Source organism: Lissotriton helveticus, chromosome 1_1 (genome assembly GCF_964261635.1).
Source record: "Lissotriton helveticus chromosome 1_1, aLisHel1.1, whole genome shotgun sequence".
Lineage (NCBI taxonomy): Eukaryota > Metazoa > Chordata > Amphibia > Caudata > Salamandridae > Lissotriton > Lissotriton helveticus.
In genome coordinates, this window is record NC_136057.1 from 747,733,516 (window position 1) to 747,753,097 (window position 19,582).

Here is a 19,582-nt window from a genome sequence, read left to right on the forward strand (position 1 = left end):
TAGGGTAGTATATTATTTTATTAAAAATATTATTTGGGTTTTTGGGTAAAGGGGTATTTTTAGGGTTCAGGGTCAGTTTTCAGTTTTTGGGTAAAAGGGTATTTTTAGGGTTCAGGGTCAGTTTTCAGTTTTTGGGTAAAGGGGTATTTTTAGGGTTCAGGGTCAGTTTTCAGTTTTCGGGTAAAGGGGTATTTTTAGGGTTCAGGGTCAGTTTTCAGTTTTTGGGTAAAGGGGTATTTTTAGGGTTCAGGGTCAGTTTTCAGTTTTTGGGTAAAGGGGTATTTTTAGGGTTCAGGGTTAGTTTTGGGTTTTTGGGGTACAGGGGTATTTTTAGGGTTCAGGGTCAGTTTGGGGTTTTTGGGTAAAGGGGTATTTTTAGGGTTTAGGGTCAGTTTTGTTTTTTTTGGGTAAAGGGGTATTTTTAGGGTTCAGGGTCAGTTTTGGGTTTTTGGGTAAAGGGGTATTTTTAGGGTTCAGGGTCAGTTTTGGGTTTTTGGGTAAAGGGGTACAGGGTAAAAAGTAAATATAATTAAATTTAAATTACATTAAATTACATTGATTAAATTAAATTAAATTACATTAATTAAATTAAATTAAATTAAATTAAATTAATTAAATTAAATAAAATTACATTATATTAATTTTAATTAAATTACATTTAAAAAATATTATATACTTACCAATACTTACGTTGTAATGGTATGCGTTGTAAAGGTACCTGCGTTGTAAATACATGCGTTGTAATGGTATGCGTTGTAATGGAATGTGCGTTGTAAAAAATGCGTGGTAATGGTAGGCGTGGTAAAAGTATGCGTTGTAACGTCATACATCCGCAGGCACGGATCTGACCATTCGTTCTAATTCCACCAGACAAAATAGTTGTACAAAGACTCAAATATGGACTACTTCTGATGCAGTGACCGCCACATGGGAAAGGTGGGTGTAGCCGTTTCGTTTACCCATCTCCTTGTGTCAGGATTTAAAGGGACTAGGAAGATAGTGCAGAAAAGTTAGGGACCTTGGCCTTATATAAAGCATACCGTCAACTAAGTTGCCATACAGCTTGCGATTCCATAGGTTGGATTTTATATACCCATTTTCCCCTAATGAATCAGATGAGTTCCAGGTAGGGATGATCCTACCGTAGCTGGGGCAGCTGGATCGACTCTGAGAGTTGGCGTTTTGTGCACATCTGTACTCTCAATAGTCCTGTTCTCCACCTTCTCCATGCTTTCTACTTTCAAGGTCTCTTATGCACTAATCTGTCTTGTGACCTGACTGAACAATCTAGCGAAATCTTGTTTTTAAACCTGGTAAGTAAATCATTTGTCACTTATATTACATTATTTTACTAAAGTCATAAAACACTAAAATCATATGTTAATATTACACTGCACATTTTATTGATCAAGGATGGTTGAGAGACTGACTGGGTCAAACCTAATCAGTATTTTATAATGGCATAGAATATATGACTGTATGGGGAGCGAAGATTTCTGCCACAACAGCTTTTGGTTCAAACTATTTAATGCGTTCATCATAAATTATCGTGTTGACCTATATTTTGATAAATGTGACCGTCAGTTACAAACAATTATGAACCCCATATTTCTCAAGGTCTCATGAGGGAGATATATACATTTATATATTAAAATATGTTAGTAAATCTTCATGCTTCACACTGTTCTGATAGCTTGTCTGGGGTTGTAAAGTAGCAGTGTTTTGGGGGATGTAAGCAGGCAGACACAGGCTGCACTTAACCTTTTCGCTCATTTAATGATTTTAAACAGATTTTCACTTTTTTAGACCATTTCAAATGCTTTTCATTTATTTTGCAGGTTCATTGCTCGGGAATGCAGTCAGAAAGCCCAAAGGAATACATTACATTGCCTAAAGGAGAAGCTGACAACTTCTCAGAAGTATACGGCTACAGGTGCTGAACTCTGAAAAAAAGTTATTTTAAAAGGGACAATCTAAGAATGGTTGGAAAAGGCTGTAATTTTTGCCAATTTTTTAATTCGATCATTGTGGTTTTTGTTTTATTTAGTAATTGCAGTATAAGGTTTTTCCCATCATTATCTCACACGTGGCATTTATTTTCGATGGCTCCCATTTAAAAGCCTCTCCCAGCACTACTCCCTCCCTTTTGGTGAATTTAAATTTGTGGGATCAGATCTAATTCTGTTGCTGAAACTTTATGTTACTTGTGAATTCAAGGTTCAATGACCTATTCTTCTAGAAAAAGACATGTCTCTGAATACATTACTTAGGTGACTAGGTTGTATTTAATGACTCTTTTGAAAGAAAGAGTGTATGCTCGCATTCTGTTGTTAATGAGTGTCAGCTTCAGAGTGTAGGTGCAGAAGTAGGCAAGTAGCCGAGACTGGACCTTACACACATGAATTAGTCGTAGTGGAAAGTATTCGATAACCTACATAAGGTCTTGGTGTGGGATGTGGGATGAAAATATATAGAGGGGCATGATAGATAGGTGTAGATAATGAAGGGTGTGTGAACTTTGCCCTGACTCAGACTAAAAGACAGTGCAAAAGCTCCTAGATAAAGGACAATCTGGTGTCCTTGTGTTTTGGGCTACAATTAGCTGACCCACCTGCACTATGCTCAGATTAAATCCTAGAAAAATCAATTTGTATTGTGATAAACGACACAAACTTTATGTGGTGCCCGCATAAGGCCAGGGCCTAGAAAAACAGATGAGTTCTTGAAGCAAGAATTCTGCTTTAGTGCTTTATCTTCAGTTAGCTCCTCATAATCCAGTCCTCTAATATTACAATGGAAGGAAAATCAAATGAACTTTAGTTAATTGTTAAAAAGCTACTTGTTAATGCTGAAGATTAGGAGAGACAACAGGGTTGTTGCGGTGTTTTAAAGGTGAAGGCTTTAGAAATAACAGCCGGTAACCTTTCTGTGAGTAAGAGAGAAGCCGCGCCAGCAAAGTGTGCAGCTAAGAACAGCCATTGTTTTCATAAACCTGTAAGCAAGGAAGGTAATTAATATTATGCCAGGTGCCTTCTTTGCCTTGCCATTTCAGTGCAATTTCATTCTGGAAACCAAATAGACTGGAGCTAACCTTGTGGATGGATTTTAGAAATTAATGAAGTTGGGCAGTTCCTTTAAGTTTTCGGACTCTGGGTAAACTGTGCGGTCTGGTTAAAGGGTGGTGAATGGAACGAACTGTGGATTAGAGCGAATAGAGTGAGTGTTTCATAAGGAGTGCAGTTAGGATGTTAAATTTAAATGGCAACTTTTTGAGTCAAGAATATTACGCATATTGTGAACTTGGATGTATTATTTGTAATTATGTTAGTTATTTTGATGTTATATATTTTATTTGTTATTTTGTTATTTATTGTATTATTGATTTGTTTTGCACTGATTTCGTAGGTTAGGCCCAGAAATAAATGCTTGTGCTGGTATATTTAAAATATACATATTTTTATTGATTTTTGCAACAAGAAAATTATAGACAGCCACTATTGCCACAAACCTTGTCAGGTTATAATTACACCATATTGCCAATACTTGTTTATTTGCTCCTCTTATCTCCTTTTCCCAGCCCTCCCCACCCTTCAGGCTTACACCAGTTCCCTTTCCTTTCACTGGTCATAGATTTATGGTCGTACTCCTGTATTGTTGCCTAGGATTCAAGAACCCCTCCCATTTTTTCGGACACTCCCTTCCTCCCTAAACATGTTCCTCTGCCAGCATGTACCAGTCCATGTCCTCCATCCACTTTTAAATATCTAGTGTGTCATGTGCACCCCAGCTCTTTCTTATGTTTCTCCTTCCCACTTAAAGTCCCAACATCAGTAGGAGCTTAGTATACTTTGGTGGACTATCATCGCCCCATATATTATTTAGCATAGTTTTGACCGTACTGTTCCAATTGCTACATATGGGTCATTCCTCACCATCTCCAAATAGTGCGGAGTCCTCACACAGGGTCAGACAATATGTAGGAAGTCTCCCACTTCATCGCATCCCCTGCTACATGTGCTGGAGATCGTACTCGCCAATTTGTGCAGGACTTCCCTTGTGTATTATGATCGGTGCAATATCTGTAGCTACACCAGGTGGAACCCGGAGCGTATTAAATTCTCTCTTTGGGCCTGTAGAGCCTCCTCCCACTCCCCATCATCAAGTGGGGCCACTTTTCTCTCCCAGTCTCTCGGAGTTGAGCCCTACTTTATTCAATCTATATGCCCAACCATTAGAAGCTCTGGCCAGGAGCAGAGGACTAATGGTAGTATCATATGCTGATGATACTCAGTTGATAGTAGCACTCTCTGACGACTCCACGCAGGATGCTCTCATGTTCTGGTGTGATCTTGCAGCTGTCACAGAGTGGGTGACTGTCAACTGTCTCCAGCTTAACGCCAGCAAATCTGAGATTTTGCTGTTGAGGAAAGACTCTGAGCTGTGGAGTGAGCACTGGTGGCCTTCGCCTTGGGATGTGCACCCGCCCCCAAACAGGTGGTTAAAAATCTGGGTGTATGGGTAGACTCAGCCCTCAGTTTTCAGGTCCAAATGTAAAAAGTTGTGGTGACCTGCTTTGGACTCCTGCCTGGGCTCAAACAGCTGCTGGGTTTCTTTGATCCTTCCATTCGTCAAGTCATCATCCAGGCCGCCATCATGTCTAGGTTAGATTATGCCAGTTCTCTTTACCTGGGGGTTAACAAGGCTGAAATTCTACGTCTGCAGAGGGTTCAAATGCGTTTGCTAGAACTCTCCTTGGCCTTCCTAGAACTTGTTCCACAACTAACGCCTTAAGCGGACTACATTGGTTGCTGGTGGTTTGGCGTGTCGAGTTCTAGTCCCTCTGCATCACCTTCAAAAATATGAATCTCTCCTCTCCAGGCCTCCTGGCAAACCTGCTCTTACCCTATACACCCACTCGCCAACTTCGATCGGTTGTTCCCCTGGTGAGGAGGGTGCGTGCAGGAGGGCGTTCCATCCGCACCCTGGCTGCTAAACTTTGGAACTCTCTTCCTGTGCACATCGCAGTATGGACAACTACCTGGCATTCCGCAAGGCCATTAAAACTCACCTTTTCCCTTTCATTTAGGCTGTGCCTTCAGTCTGTAGCCTCCCAATTCCTGCCGGTCAGCGCTGGAAGTGCCCTTTGCTGGGGCAGCTGTGCGCTATACGAAAACTCGTAACATTACATAACATAGCAGTCTGTTCTGAGTTCGGCCATCGCCTCTGGTTAATTGTACATAATTTTCCTATATAGCAGGGAGATTGCTTTTCATGCTGCTAAGTTTAACCTAATGCTAGGTGTTTTGCTTGAATTCAGGCACACTCTTTGTAAGAAACATGGAAGTGGAAGATGAGATCCTAATAACGTTAATAGGGCTTTTGTATCTAGAGATGCAAGGGGGAATGTTCACACGTAATGAGTCATATTTCGAATGGAGATACCCCTTGAATGCTTAGTCCTCAATCTATAATGGTATTATTTAAATTGCTCCGCAAAATCTTGAGAGTAATATATGTGGATTTATATTGACAGCTGAAAGAAAATTTGCATGGTATTCATTTTAATGTATTTATGACAAACCGATTTGTAGAGTTGCAATCAGATTTCTAGGCATGATTAGTCATTTTATATTGGTCAGCTTTAGTGAATGAGTTGTGTGATTTGGAGACATGTAAAGAGAACAAGGAAGAACATGCCCAGAACTTCTTGGGTAAAATTGTTGAGAAACTTAGGCAGAGTCTACACTAATAATGAGTCTCTTAAGCTTTCTACTTTGTCTCTAATGAAATTGCAAAACATTATTGAATTGAGAAAAACTACCATATGCTTGGGTCTCCAAGAAGTTCGGTTGATTGATTTGTCAAAATAGAATTGGTATGCAGAGAAGTGATAAGGCCAGTTCATAAAACAGTTTTGACTGGCACTAATTTATGTCCTTGATGGTATGGTATGAAAACAGGTTTCTCTTATTGGTAATTTGACAAGAATGTATGTGCATATTTGTTGTGTGGCAATTTGTAGTGGTTGTGATGTGCTGTGTATTTTTTGTGCTAGTCTGCTTTTGTGCTTCAGAATTGCAATACAGTGTTTTATTTTGCTGTGGACTTTGTGGTGCACTCACGCTTTGACTATTTTGTTTTGTTCTCCCTATAAAGTTTTAATAGTGATGCTATCTTGCTTTGCATATGCTATTGTGTCATGTTCTGCTGTTGACCTGTATTTAAAGTTCTGGGGACAAGCAACCACTTACGACTCTCTTAGGTGGTAAAATAGTGGTACTGCAGCTCTTCAACTGTCTATGACACCAGGGGCTGCACAACAGTGCAACTTCAAATTCGTGCACTGGACACAAACAGGGCTAGTGCAACCTATTATTGATAATGTCCTGCCCACAAGCCAGATGCAAACGCACGTCTGCCCTGGGGGCAGCACATTCATGAAATACAGACTGGATGCCTGAATGCCTGGCGAAGCTGTGTTCAATGTTCGCCTAATAAGAATGCACTGTATCTGACATTTCAAAACTGTGTTTTGGCAATATTTTACTCGGGACTCGCACCATTTGGGGACTGGTCTCATTTAAAAAAAGATTTACTTACAGTGGCTTTGCACTGTTAAAAGTCAGATCCCGTGCTCTGTTGGGGGCGTGCATTTCCGGACCGGTTAGCGGTCTAGTGGTGCTTCAGATTGGCCTATTTAGCGCTCATGCTGACGCGAGCGTGCTGTACTGAACGCCTGGCGAAGCTGTGTTCAATGCTCGTCTGGTAAGAATACACTGTATCTGATATTTTAAAACTGTGTTTTGGAAATATTTTACTCGGGATTCGCACCATTTGAGGACTGGTCTCATTTTAAAAAAGATTTACTTTCAGCGGCTTTGCACTGTTAGAAGTCTGATCCCGGGCTCTGTTGGGGGCGTGCACTCCCGGACCGGTTAGCGGTCTAGTGGTGCTTTAGGCTGGCCTATTTAGCGCGCACGGTGACGCGAACGCGCGCAGCGGGCACACTGCCGGCAAGCCCGTCCGCGCTCAGGCCGGGCGCATTGGCCCATTCCCCTGGCGGCTTTACTCCAACTACTCTGCAATATACAAGTAAGGAATTGCATGATTTAAATGTAGGAGAAAGGTTACCCCCGTGTCCCAGGTTATGTATGGACTATAGTTTTGACATAACTAAGGGGTCTGTGTGTGCCTACTGCCGACTGCCGCATCCGAACATTTTGAATCTGCCAATTAACTACTGACAGTACAATTTGAAGGCTCAGGATAGTAAAGAGCCTTTGAAATGTATTTTATTTAACGCAAGATCACTGGTGAAACATAGTGTGGAATGTGCCCTCCTACTGGTGGATAACAACGTAAAGATAGCATTTATTACCGAGACATAGACAGACAGTTCATCAGGTCCAGACTTGGTAAAGGCAACACCGCCTGATTTTTACTGCCACACGCTCGACCGACCATTAAGAAAAGGAGGAGGGCTTGCCATTATTTACCACAAGTCTCTCAGCCCCAATTTTGTTGGGGTTTCTAATTCAGGGTGCGAGGCATTAGCTTTTAACATCTATTCCACTATGTATAAACCTTTTAAAGGTATACTACTATACCGGCCTCCGGGTCCTAAAAGTGGGTTTTTAGACTCTCTGGGTTCATTGGTAGAAGAAGGGTTGTGCCTAGAAGCCTTCACGGTATTGGGGGAATTTAATTTCCATCTCGAAATTGTTGATGACCCCGATACGTCCAGGTTGGAACAAACCATGGGGCTAGGAGGTCTCAAACAACTGGTGATACACCCTACTCATGACAAAGGCCACACCCTGGATGGCATCTACTCTAACAATAAAGAATTAGTTGGCATCTCAGTGCTTCCAATTTCATGGTCAGATCACTGTGCGATTAAATCTGAACTGAGTAACTACTTAGTACACCCTGCGGGCCTGACACAGACTAAAGAGATCACTACCAGAGCATGGGGTAAGATGGATATAGAGAGCCTTGAATCTATCCTTAAAAGTTCTATGTACCATCCTTCGGCAGATGTGGAGGAGGCCACGATTTCAGATAACAACTGGCTTTCTAGTGCATGCGATCAGCTAGTTCCTCGCAAAAAATGGATACCTAGACGAGCCGCTCCTACGGCTCCTTTGTACTCAGTTGAGCTTAGGACCAAGAAACTAGCCTGTAAACATGCTTAAAGGACATGGCATAAACATTACATGGAATTCGATAGAGAAGAATTTAAAAGCTGTATTTCTGGTTACAAAGAAATGCTTTTAGCAGGCAAAAAAGGAGTATTTTTCTCTGTAAATATCTGAGGCTGAATCTAACTCAAAGGAACTCTTTAAGACCATTACATTATCCAGCCCCTATACTGCTAAAATCCAGGGAGATCTGGAATTCTGCAACAAGATTGCAGGGTTTTGCAGAGAAAAAGTAGAAATTATTTTTTCCTCTCTAGTGGATTCGATTGATAATAATCAGAATAACTCCAACAGGAATGATGTTGATTGCAGTTCCGCCCCTGCGAGACTATTGGATTCATTCTCCCCTCTGGAAAGACTAGATACTATCAAACTGCTGGATTTAATTAAATCTGGCACACCCAATGACCCCTGTCCAGTGTGGATCATTAAGCAAATCCCTGATTTGATAGAAACTGCACTTACACCTTTGCTTAATGCAGCTCTATCTTCTGGTATCTTTCCCAAATTATGGAAAACTGCTTCTGTGTTGCCACTTTTGAAGAAACAGTCATTAGACCCTAAGGACCCTACAACGATAGACCTATCTCTAGGCTCCCGCTGCCAGCGAAACTGCTAGAAAAAGAAATTAATAGACAAATGAGCGATTTCCTGCTGATCAATAACATCTTAGACCCATCACAGTATGGGTTCAGAGCTTTTCATAGCACTGAGCTGGCTTTATTGAAGTCAACGGAGGAAATAAGAGAGGCAGTAGATAAAGGAGGAAATGCCATACTAATCCTATTGGACCTATCTGCGGCCTTTGATACTGTGCACCATAAGGTTCTACTGAACCGGCTATCGGATATAGGAGTAAAGGGTTCAGCATGGGAATTGTTGCGATCATTCCTATCAGATAGGTCTCAAACAGTTGACCTTGACGGAAACATCTCAGAACCTTTTACCCTTCCATGTGGGGTGCCACAGGGCTCAGCACTCAGCCCAACACTTTTTAATATCTATGTGGCACCTTTGGCCGGTATCATTAGATCCTTTTGCTTCCAGCTCAAATCCTATGCTGACGACACTCAAATTGTGCTGTCGCTGACAGAGGGAGCGGAGAAGAAGGCGGGTGAGCGTTTCCATGAGTGTATGGGTTCTATTTCCGCCTGGATGTCCTCCAACTGCTTGAAATTAAACTCGGGTAAGACAGAGGTTTTAAAATTTGGTAACAACCCTTTGGTCTGGACACCGGATTGGTGGCCGGAGGATTTGGGTTTGTGTCCTGAACCATTTAGGAAAGCCAAGAATCTGGGGATCATCGTGGATAATAAATTCACCATGGCAGATCAAGTTAACATGGTGACCTCAGCATGCTTTATGGTCCTCAGAATTATTAAGAAAATAAAGGTCTTCCTGACCAAAGATAATCTCAGGACTGTGGTGACAGCACTCATAATGTCGCGTCTCGACTATTGCAACAGTTTATATCTTAATGTTCAAAAACAACATTTGAACAGGTTGCAATTGGTCCAGAACGCGGCAGCTAGAGTGCTGACCGGAACATCAAGGTTCACTTCGGTCAAGGGAGACCTAAAAAACGTCACTGGCTTCCAATTCCGTTAAGATCACGCTTTAAATCACTGTCAATTGTCTTTAAGGCGGTCAACGGTATAGGTCCGGATTTCATGCGGAAGAAATTTTCTTGGTATACTCCAGGGAGGACATTGAGATCCTCTGGATCTAAACTTGTTCAGACCCCCCCCCCCCTTTTTTTAAAAACTAATTGGGGAGGGAGAAGTTTTGTTCATTGTGCAGCTAAAGCCTGGAATGAACTTCCGTTCCAACTTAGAAATGCCCCAGATCGAATTTATTTTCGCAAAGGCCTTAAAACATGGCTTTTCTCTTACTGTTAGGCTTATGTTATGTTTCCTAGGCAATCAGTACTTAGCACCAGGACACCCTAGGGTAATCGCGCGCTCTATAAGTATTAATAAAATAACATAACATAACATAACATAAGTGGATGCTTGAAGCAGCTGATATGTGTCCATGTGTTCCTGCCAAAAGGCCTAAGCCATTGTTTCTGCTCTGGGAGAAGTTTTCACACCTCACAGTTTTCACACCTAATTAGAAAAAGGCTGTATTCGGGATGTTGATTCCACAAGCCCTTTATGGGGCTGAATTCTTGTCTGTGGACCATCAGGTATGGTTGGGAACTTCAGTAGACTGTTTGTATAAAGACTCTCCTGGCACTTCCAACAAACTCAATGTTGCAGGTCTTGCAGTTTGAGCTTAACTTTGACTCCTGGACCCTGCTTGCAAGATCATGTTTATCAAGTTGTGCATGGCCATAAACATTATAACTTTAAAGACAATTTATCATCTATGATGATGCCTGATATAATATAATCTGCAAGCAAATTTTCATGAATTGTTATAATGTCAGTGAGGAAAATGGGTTTAGGAACTGATTTTTTAATTGTATATAACCATATGACGGTTAGTTTGCTGAAGAAAGCTCACCGTGAAAGAGTTAAGCTCTGTTCAACAGAAAAAAGACAATCTGATAGAGACTTCTTGCTGCAGATTCCTTATCTTTGATTTTTCCAGGCGTCAGGAGGGATCCGGAAACGTTTGCTTACGTGCGATGTTGGGTGGCTCCATTCGGCTCTGCGTGACATCGTTTGAGTTTATAGCATCAGGTATGACCTTGTGGTGCCTACATAGGCGCCACCCAGGTGTGTGGACATCAGCTTTTCTCTTTCTGCACCCGTTAAGTGCCGATCCAGGAAGAGCTACCTCTCTGCCGCTTTTTGGCAGGCTTCTTTTCGACGTTTGTCGATATTTTAACTCCCTGCAGTTTAACGGAGTTAAAACAGAAATTATGAACTGTACGGCAAAGAAAGTTCCTCTACCACTCCTGGCCAACTTCTTGCCTATCCCTACAGAGAAGCCACTAATACTCTCTAAGGCAGTGCGCAATCCAGGGATGGTATTTGATGACAAACTGAGTCTAGAAACCCAAGTAAATAAAATCATTGGACCTGCTTCTCCCTAATCAGAGCACTACGGAAAATACTTCCAATGCTACAGACTTCAGCTAGAGCACTTGTGGTGAGAAGTGTCATTCTGAGCCAGTTACACTATTGCAATGCTCTGTTATTGAATGCCTCAAACTCTTCGATTAAGAAACTTCAGAGAATCCTGACAATAGCTGTAAAGCTAGCCTTAAAGAGACCACGCAGATCATCAGCCTCTCTGTCCCTCAAAGAGGTCCACTGGCTCCCAATGACACAGAGGATGCAGTTTAAATTGCTCTGCATTGTATTTAAGGCTTTGCATGGACTTTGACCCATGCCACTGCAGAGCAAATTGGTTTGGTATGCTCCTACCAGAAGACTTCGTTCTTCAGCAGCCAACTTGGTTAGCATGCAGAGGTTTAGAACAGCAAGGTTTGGAGGCAGGGTATTCAGCTCTGCAGCTGCACGACTCTGGAATGAACTTACGTCTAATCTTAGACAGAAGACCTCTTACACTTCAGGAAGAAGCTTAAAATGGCTCTTTCCAAAGGTGTAACTCAGACCAGCCCCCATCAACTAATAACTGACATGTTCATAGTAATATGTGTGGACAGTAGAACTAACGTAATTCAGCGCCAGGATACCCTTGGGGTGATAGTGCGCTTTATTAGATTAAGAAAAAAAAAGTATAATATTTTTGATGACGTCGTGTGCGAGGGATGTAGGATAGGAAGAGAGGTTTTAAACTGTGCGGGACTTGTTCTCGCATGATGTCATTACCGATCCCCACCGCGTATGTTTGTGTTGTCTTGAACGCAACCATGATTCGAAGTCATGTTCAGACTGCGGGGTGATGATTCCGAAGACCTTGAGGGAGTGGGCGAGGAAGTTGCTTGCAGCCCGGCAGTCGACACCATCTAGCAAGACTCCGAGGAGGTCACGATCCCATTAGAGGAAGATCGCGGGATCGCTATCGGAGCCCTAAGTCCTCTTCCTCCCATTCGAGGTTATGTGGACACTCAGGAAAGAGGCTCAAGAAGAAGAAGTCCAAGCGGACTTTGACTTCGACTTCACCTCAACTGGCATCCGTTGTCGAAAGAGGTAAGGAATACTGATGCTCTAGGTATGGATGCTCTAGGCACGGTTCTGCTGAGACGGAACTAGAGTTGACTTTGCGCCTCCCTCCATTGCCGGGAGCCGGAGCGACTTCTGCTCAAATGAAAGATTTTTACGAGGCCATGTGCAGTGTATTTGAGTGGAACAGCCCTGTTGGTGAGGCCTTGGGCCCTGCAGGGTCGGTTGGGGCCACATCGGGTTCGAAGCTCGCCGTTGGCCATGGCGCTGGTAGGGCCTCAGGGATCCGATCCCAGATCCGGTTGGACACCAGTCGTGCTAACAGGACCATTCCCGTTGTTGAACCGAAAGTTGGTGCCCGCGCCGGCACAGGTCGCCACCCTCATCCCCGACGACACGGAGCCGGAACGGCGTAGATCGACGCCGATTCCAATGTTGACAGAACCCAGGGGTTCTATGTTGTCGCCTGAACACTTTTTGACGTGCTAGGCTCTGGAGAGGAATGGGAGGAGTCTGGAGAGCAGCTAGAGTACTAGGATGTCTCTGAGGACTGGTGTAGGGAACATGGGGAAGCCAGTGGTCTGGACACTTCCCCGGACACTGGCATGCTCTCTCCGCCTACAGCGGCTACGGAGGAGGGGGTATCTTATGCCATTGTGGTTAAGAGGGCAGCTGAGGTCCTTGGACTGGAGCTGCCCTCCTGACTGAAATGCTGCAACCTGGGGCTTCCACCTCGGAGCCCCTTTTTCCCTTTAATGAGGCACTTACGGACATCCTTTTAGGAACATGGTCCAAGCCTAGCACAGGGGCTCCTGTTAACAGGACGATTGCACGTCGCCATCACCCAGCACCAGGCAACCCAAATTTCCTCTGCCAATACCCCACCCCAGAAAGTTTGGTTGTTCAGGCCTCTACTTCCAAGGGCGCAATCCCTTCTGCCCCTCTGGATAGGAAATCCAAGGGACTGGACTCATTTGGGAAGAAGATGTTTTCTTCCTCCAGTCTGGCATTGTGGTCGGTGAATACTGCATGCTTGTTGGGTCGTTTCTCCCACTCTCGTTGGGAGACGTTTGCGCAGGTGCTGCCACAGGTACCGGAGGAGGCCCGGGCTGTGCTCTCCCAAATGTCAAGGATGGGAGAAATGCAGCAAAATTCACCATACGGTGTGGTTTGGATAGGTCCGATTCGCTTGGCAGATCTATTTCAAAGACAGTGGCCTTGAGGTTCCACGCCTGGATTTGCACAACTGGCTTCTCGTGGGATGTCCAGGCCAATTTGATGGACATGCCTTTTGATGGAACCTGCCTTTTTGGGGAAAAAGGCAGACTCGACCCCGGTCAGGTTCAAGGACTCTCGAGCTATGGGCAGATCCTTGGGCCTCTCCTCCACTCCTCGTGGCCAGTCTTTGCCCCTTTTGTGGTTATCCTAGCCACCGTCCTGCAAAGACTGCCCAAGCCGTGCTTGGACGCGGTACATTCCATCCCCGGAATGGTGGCCAGATGTCGTTTACCACACTCTCCCCGGCAGCCGCAGCCTCCAAGCACTCCTAGGCTGGTTCTGCAGGACCACACTACTCCAGTGGGTGGGAGAATTTTTCATCATCTCCCCCGTTGGTGATGGCGGTGGTTGCAGCTCATCTGTGCAGGTTAGGGGTTTCAGTCTTCCCCTACCTCGACAACTGGCTGTTGAAGGTGTCCTCACCCCAGGCAGTCGTCTCGCACCTTCGGACAACGGCAGACCTCCTGCATTCACTGGGGTTCTCTATAAACATGCCAAGTCACACCTGACTCTTTCTAAGACACTCCCTTTCATCAGAGCTGTTCTGGACACAGTGCAGTTTGGGGCTTATCCTCCCCAGCAGCGAGTCCAGGATATTCAGGTTATGATTCCGATATTTCAGCCTCTATCCTGGATTTCGGTAAGGTTGACTCTGAGGCTGTTGGGCCTCATGCATCCTGTTGGTAAGACACGCAAGATGGCGTATGCGAGCTCTGCAGAGGCACTTGAATTTCCAATGGGCACAGCATCAGGGAAATCTCACCGACGTGGTTCAGATCTCAGAAGGGACTGCGAAGAATCTGCAGTGGTGGTTAACGAACCGAGATTGGGTCAAAGGCAGACCTCTCTCCCCTCCCCAACCAGATTTCACAATTGTGACGGATGCGTCACTTCTGGGAAGGGGCGGCCGCTTGGAAGAGATGGAGATCAGGGGTCACTGGTCTCTGGCAGAGACGGGGCTCCACTTAACCTTGATGGAGCTCCGAGCGATCCGCTTGGCATTGAAAGCATTTCTTCCCTCCGTCAAGGGGAAGTTGGTGCAGGTGTTCACGGATAACACCACTGTCATGTGGTACTGCAAGAAGCAAGGCAGGGTGGGGTTGTGGACCCTCTGTTGAGAGGCCCTGCTTCTCTGGACGTGGCTGGAGCAGCAGGATATAACCCTGGTGGTTCAACACCTGGCAGGTTCTCTGAATGCCAGGGCAGACGATCTCAGCCATCAATGCCTAGCGGATCACAAATGGCGTCTCCAGTCGGAGGTGGCGCAAGGTCTCTTTCAGCAGTGGGGAGAACCTTAGTTAGATTTGTTCGCATCTCAAGAGAGCCCGCAATGTCAGCGGTACTGTGCGCTGGAGTTTCCAAGGCGGCTATTGCTCTGCAACATTTTTTGTCGTGAGTGGAGCTCAGGCCTGATGTACGCCTTTCCGCCCATCCAACTCCTGCCCAGTGTTCTGAAGAAGATCAGGAGGGACCGGGCCCAAGTCATCATTGTGGCGCCAGACTGGGCAAGGAGAGTCTGGTATCCAGAGCTTCTGAGCATGAGTGTCGATCCTCCGATCAGGCTGCCCCTTTGGGAGGATCATCTGTGGCAGCAGCAGGGGAGTATTATCCATCCGAACCTGTCAACTCTGCGCCTCAATGTGTGGAGATTGAGCCAGAAACCGGTCCCTGGTAGCTTGTCTCCTTTCTGGTGAAGAATTGGCTTGGTAGTTTGGTCTGCCCTGTTCCCATGATGCACTGGGCCAGGGACAGACTAATTTGCATATAGCCAGGTTCTGAGCTGGGATGGGGCAGTGAGATAAATAACGGTAATGGATCAAGCCCTGATCTTTGGACTGGGTAAGAGTGGTCTGCTTAATTCAGACACTCTGTTCATCACCACCCCCTTTTCTGAATCGTTTTTGGCCACTATAGGTGTGGCAGGGTATACTCAGACATGAGTCCCTTTCTCACTGCTCCATCAGGATTCAAGCAAGCCGGGCCGAAGAGGCTGAAATGCCAGAAACCGGTCCCTGGTAGCTTGTCTCCTTTCTGGTGAAGAATTGGCTTGGTAGTTTGGTCTGCCTTGTTCCCATGATGCACTGGGCCAGGGACAGACTAATTTGCATATAGCCAGGTTCTGAGCTGGGATGGGGCAGTGAGATAAATAACAGTGATGGATCAAGCCCTGATCTTTGGACTGGGTAAGAGCGGTCTGCTTAATTCAGACACTCTGTTCATCACCACCCCCTTTTCTGAATCGTTTTTGGCCACTATAGGTGTGGCAGGGTATACTCAGACATGAGTCCCTTTCTCACTGCTCCATCAGGATTCAAGCAAGCCGGGCCGAAGAGGCTGAAATGCCAGAAACCGGTCCCTGGTAGCTTGTCTCCTTTCTGGTGAAGAATTGGCTTGGTAGTTTGGTCTGCCCTGTTCCCATGATGCACTGGGCCAGGGACAGACTAATTTGCATATAGCCAGGTTCTGAGCTGGGATGGGGCAGTGAGATAAATAACGGTGATGGATCAAGCCCTGATCTTTGGACTGGGTAAGAGCGGTCTGCTTAATTCAGACACTCTGTTCATCACCACCCCCTTTTCTGAATCGTTTTTGGCCACTATAGGTGTGGCAGGGTATACTCAGACATGAGTCCCTTTCTCACTGCTCCATCAGGATTCAAGCAAGCCGGGCCGAAGAGGCTGAAATGCCAGAAACCGGTCCCTGGTAGCTTGTCTCCTTTCTGGTGAAGAATTGGCTTGGTAGTTTGGTCTGCCCTGTTCCCATGATGCACTGGGCCAGGGACAGACTAATTTGCATATAGCCAGGTTCTGAGCTGGGATGGGGCAGTGAGATAAATAACGGTGATGGATCAAGCCCTGATCTTTGGACTGGGTAAGAGTGGTCTGCTTAATTCAGACACTCTGTTCATCACCACCCCCTTTTCTGAATCGTTTTTGGCCACTATAGGTGTGGCAGGGTATACTCAGACATGAGTCCCTTTCTCACTGCTCCATCAGGATTCAAGCAAGCCGGGCCGAAGAGGCTGAAATGCCAGAAACCGGTCCCTGGTAGCTTGTCTCCTTTCTGGTGAAGAATTGGCTTGGTAGTTTGGTCTGCCCTGTTCCCATGATGCACTGGGCCAGGGACAGACTAATTTGCATATAGCCAGGTTCTGAGCTGGGATGGGGCAGTGAGATAAATAACGGTGATGGATCAAGCCCTGATCTTTGGACTGGGTAAGAGTGGTCTGCTTAATTCAGTCACTCTGTTCATCACCACCCCCTTTTCTGAATCGTTTTTGGCCACTATAGGTGTGGCAGGGTATACTCAGACATGAGTCCCTTTCTCACTGCTCCATCAGGATTCAAGCAAGCCGGGCCGAAGAGGCTGAAATGCCAGAAACCGGTCCCTGGTAGCTTGTCTCCTTTCTGGTGAAGAATTGGCTTGGTAGTTTGGTCTGCCCTGTTCCCATGATGCACTGGGCCAGGGACAGACTAATTTTCATATAGCCAGGTTCTGATCTGGGATGGGGCAGTGAGATAAATAACGGTGATGGATCAAGCCCTGATCTTTGGACTGGGTAAGAGTGGTCTGCTTAATTCAGACACTCTGTTCATCACCACCCCCTTTTCTAAATCGTGGAGATTGAGCGGCAGCAGTTGATGGCTTTTGACCTTCCTCCCAAAGTCTGTAATGTTATTCTTGCAGCCAGGCGGCCCTCCACTAAGTTGATATACGCCTGCCGTTGGATGAAATATGTATTATACTGTAGAGAAAGGTCTATTGGCTGTCTTTTTGCTCCTCTTTCTACTGTCCTTTCATTCTTACCCTTGCCCAGCAGGGCTCTGCTTTGGGAACTCACAAGGGTTACCTTTCTGCTCTGTCTGCTTTTTTGCGGCTGCCAGACCAGCCTTCCCTCTTCAAATATCCTATTGTAAATAGATTTTTGAAAGGGTTGGTTCATTTATTTCCACCTACACCCTTTTTATGCCTCAATGGGACCTTAATTTGTTCCTCACTTAACTGATGTGCGCTCCTTTCGAGAATTTGCACAATTCTCCCCTCCGACTGTTGACCATCAAAAAAGCCTTTTTAGTGGCAATTACATCGGCCCGGAGGGTGAGTGAGTTGCAGGCTTTATCCAGCTCGCCTCCTTATCTTATGTGTTTTCCGAACAAGGTAGTGCTTCGCACCAGGGCATCATTTTTACCAAAGGTTGTGACCCCATTCCATCTGGGTCAGTCCATTGCTTTGCTCACCTTCTTTGCTACCCCACATCCCTCCAAGGAAGAGGAGCGTCTCCACCGACTGGACCCAAAAAGAGCGTTCTACCGTGGCCGTACAAAAGAGTTCCAGGTGGATGACCAACCCTTTGTGGGGTATGTGGGAGCAAATAAGGGAAAGGCAGTGCAGAAAAAACACATCTCTCGCTGGGTTGTTCTCTGCATTAAAATCGGTTATGCCTTGCCGAAGAAGCAGCCACCTGAGGGATTAAGAGTCCATTCCACCAGGGGAAAAGCTGCGACTACGGACTTAGCTTGGGGTGTCCCAGTCCAAGACATCTGTCAGGCAGCGACGTGGGTATCATTGCACATGTTCTCAAAACATTATTGCCTTGATGGTCAAGTACGCAGGGACGTGCACTTTGCCCTCTCAGTCTTGCAAGACTTTTTAGTCTAGTCCATGAGTCGGCAACCCACCGCCGGGATGGTATGGCTTGGGTATCTGATTCAAAGGTAAGGAATCTGCAGCTAGAAGTCTCTATTTGATGAACAAGTTACTTACCTTCAGTAACGCATTATCTGGTAGAGACTCTATCTAGCTGCACATTCCTTACTGCCCCACCCATGACTCCCCTCATTGCAGACTGATGTTGTAGGTCTAGGGTTACTCCCCTTTCAGGGCTCTAGTTTTGCACACGCTTATATCAGTTACTTCGTGGCTCTGCACTTCTGGCATGGAAAAATGAAAAGTACTGACGTCCACGCTCCTGGTTGGCGCCTATCTAGGCACCACTAGTCACAACTAACGCTACCAATGCCAACGATGTCACACGGAGCCGAATGGAGCCACCCGACATCACACGTAAGGGGTATTGCTCAGCAAAAGTTTCCAGATCCAGCCTGATGCCTCAGAAATTCAAAGGTAAAGAATCTGCAGCTTTACAGAGTCTCTACCAGATAATGCGTTACCGAAGGTAAGTAACTTGTTCAACGATACCTCGCTACAGAAAGCTCTGTAAGTCAATCTCTAGAGTACCTCGGAACAGGGCTTCTTTCTCTTACCTATGTCAGTACCTGATGAAGAGACTGAGGAATGTTATTCTCCAACTTCGCATTCGGATTGACCCTGGGTGGAGGACTAGTGGTTATAAAACTAGGGTGTTGGAAAATAACAGGTAACTGTTTTGTAACTGTTTTGTTACTTGAAAATGAAAACTCTGTTACCCACCTACTGCTAGGCTTTCCCCTCTTGTTGGATGAAAGGACAAAGATCTTGCGTCTTTATTTTGTGAGGGTTGGGCTAAGATTATGGAATGAGGCAAATGTCACTTTGGTTGCAGTGAAGCAGTTAGATAGATTGGAACTGATAGATTGTAACTTGAAAATGAGAACTGCGTTGCCCACCCACTGCTAGGTTATTCCGCCTTGTTGGATGAAAGGAAAAAGATCTTGTGTCTTTATTTTGTGAGGGTAGGACTAAGATCACAACATCAGGCAAATGTCACTTTGCAGTGAAGCAGTTAGATATTCTTATCGGTTTTGCTGGACTGTTCCCATGAGGCACAGGGTCAGACTGATTTGCATATAGCCATGTCTGAACTGGGGTGGCAGAGTGGGCTAAAGAACGGTGATGGATTAAACCCAGATCTTTTGACTGGGTGTGAGTGTTTGATTGATTCAGATGCTCCGTCCATCACCACCCCCTTTTGTACCGCTTTTGGCCACCATAAGTGTGGCAGGGTATGCTCAGACGTGAGTCCCTTGCTCACTTTGCCACTGGATTCAAACAAGCCGGGCTGAAGACGGCTGGAATGCCAGAAAC

The 19,582-nt window shown here is 45.3% G+C and overlaps 1 protein-coding gene across 1 annotated transcript in view; it reads left to right on the forward strand.

Annotated features, from left to right (window-relative positions):
• ADAMTS20 (ADAM metallopeptidase with thrombospondin type 1 motif 20) overlaps positions 1-19,582 on the forward strand; it is a 1,463,844-nt gene that overhangs the window by 1,389,798 nt on the left and 54,464 nt on the right. The window contains exon 35 of the mRNA XM_078648053.1: positions 1,839-1,933. Within this exon, the coding sequence (XP_078504179.1) occupies positions 1,839-1,933 (95 nt within the window). The remainder of the gene's footprint in view (positions 1-1,838; positions 1,934-19,582) is intronic.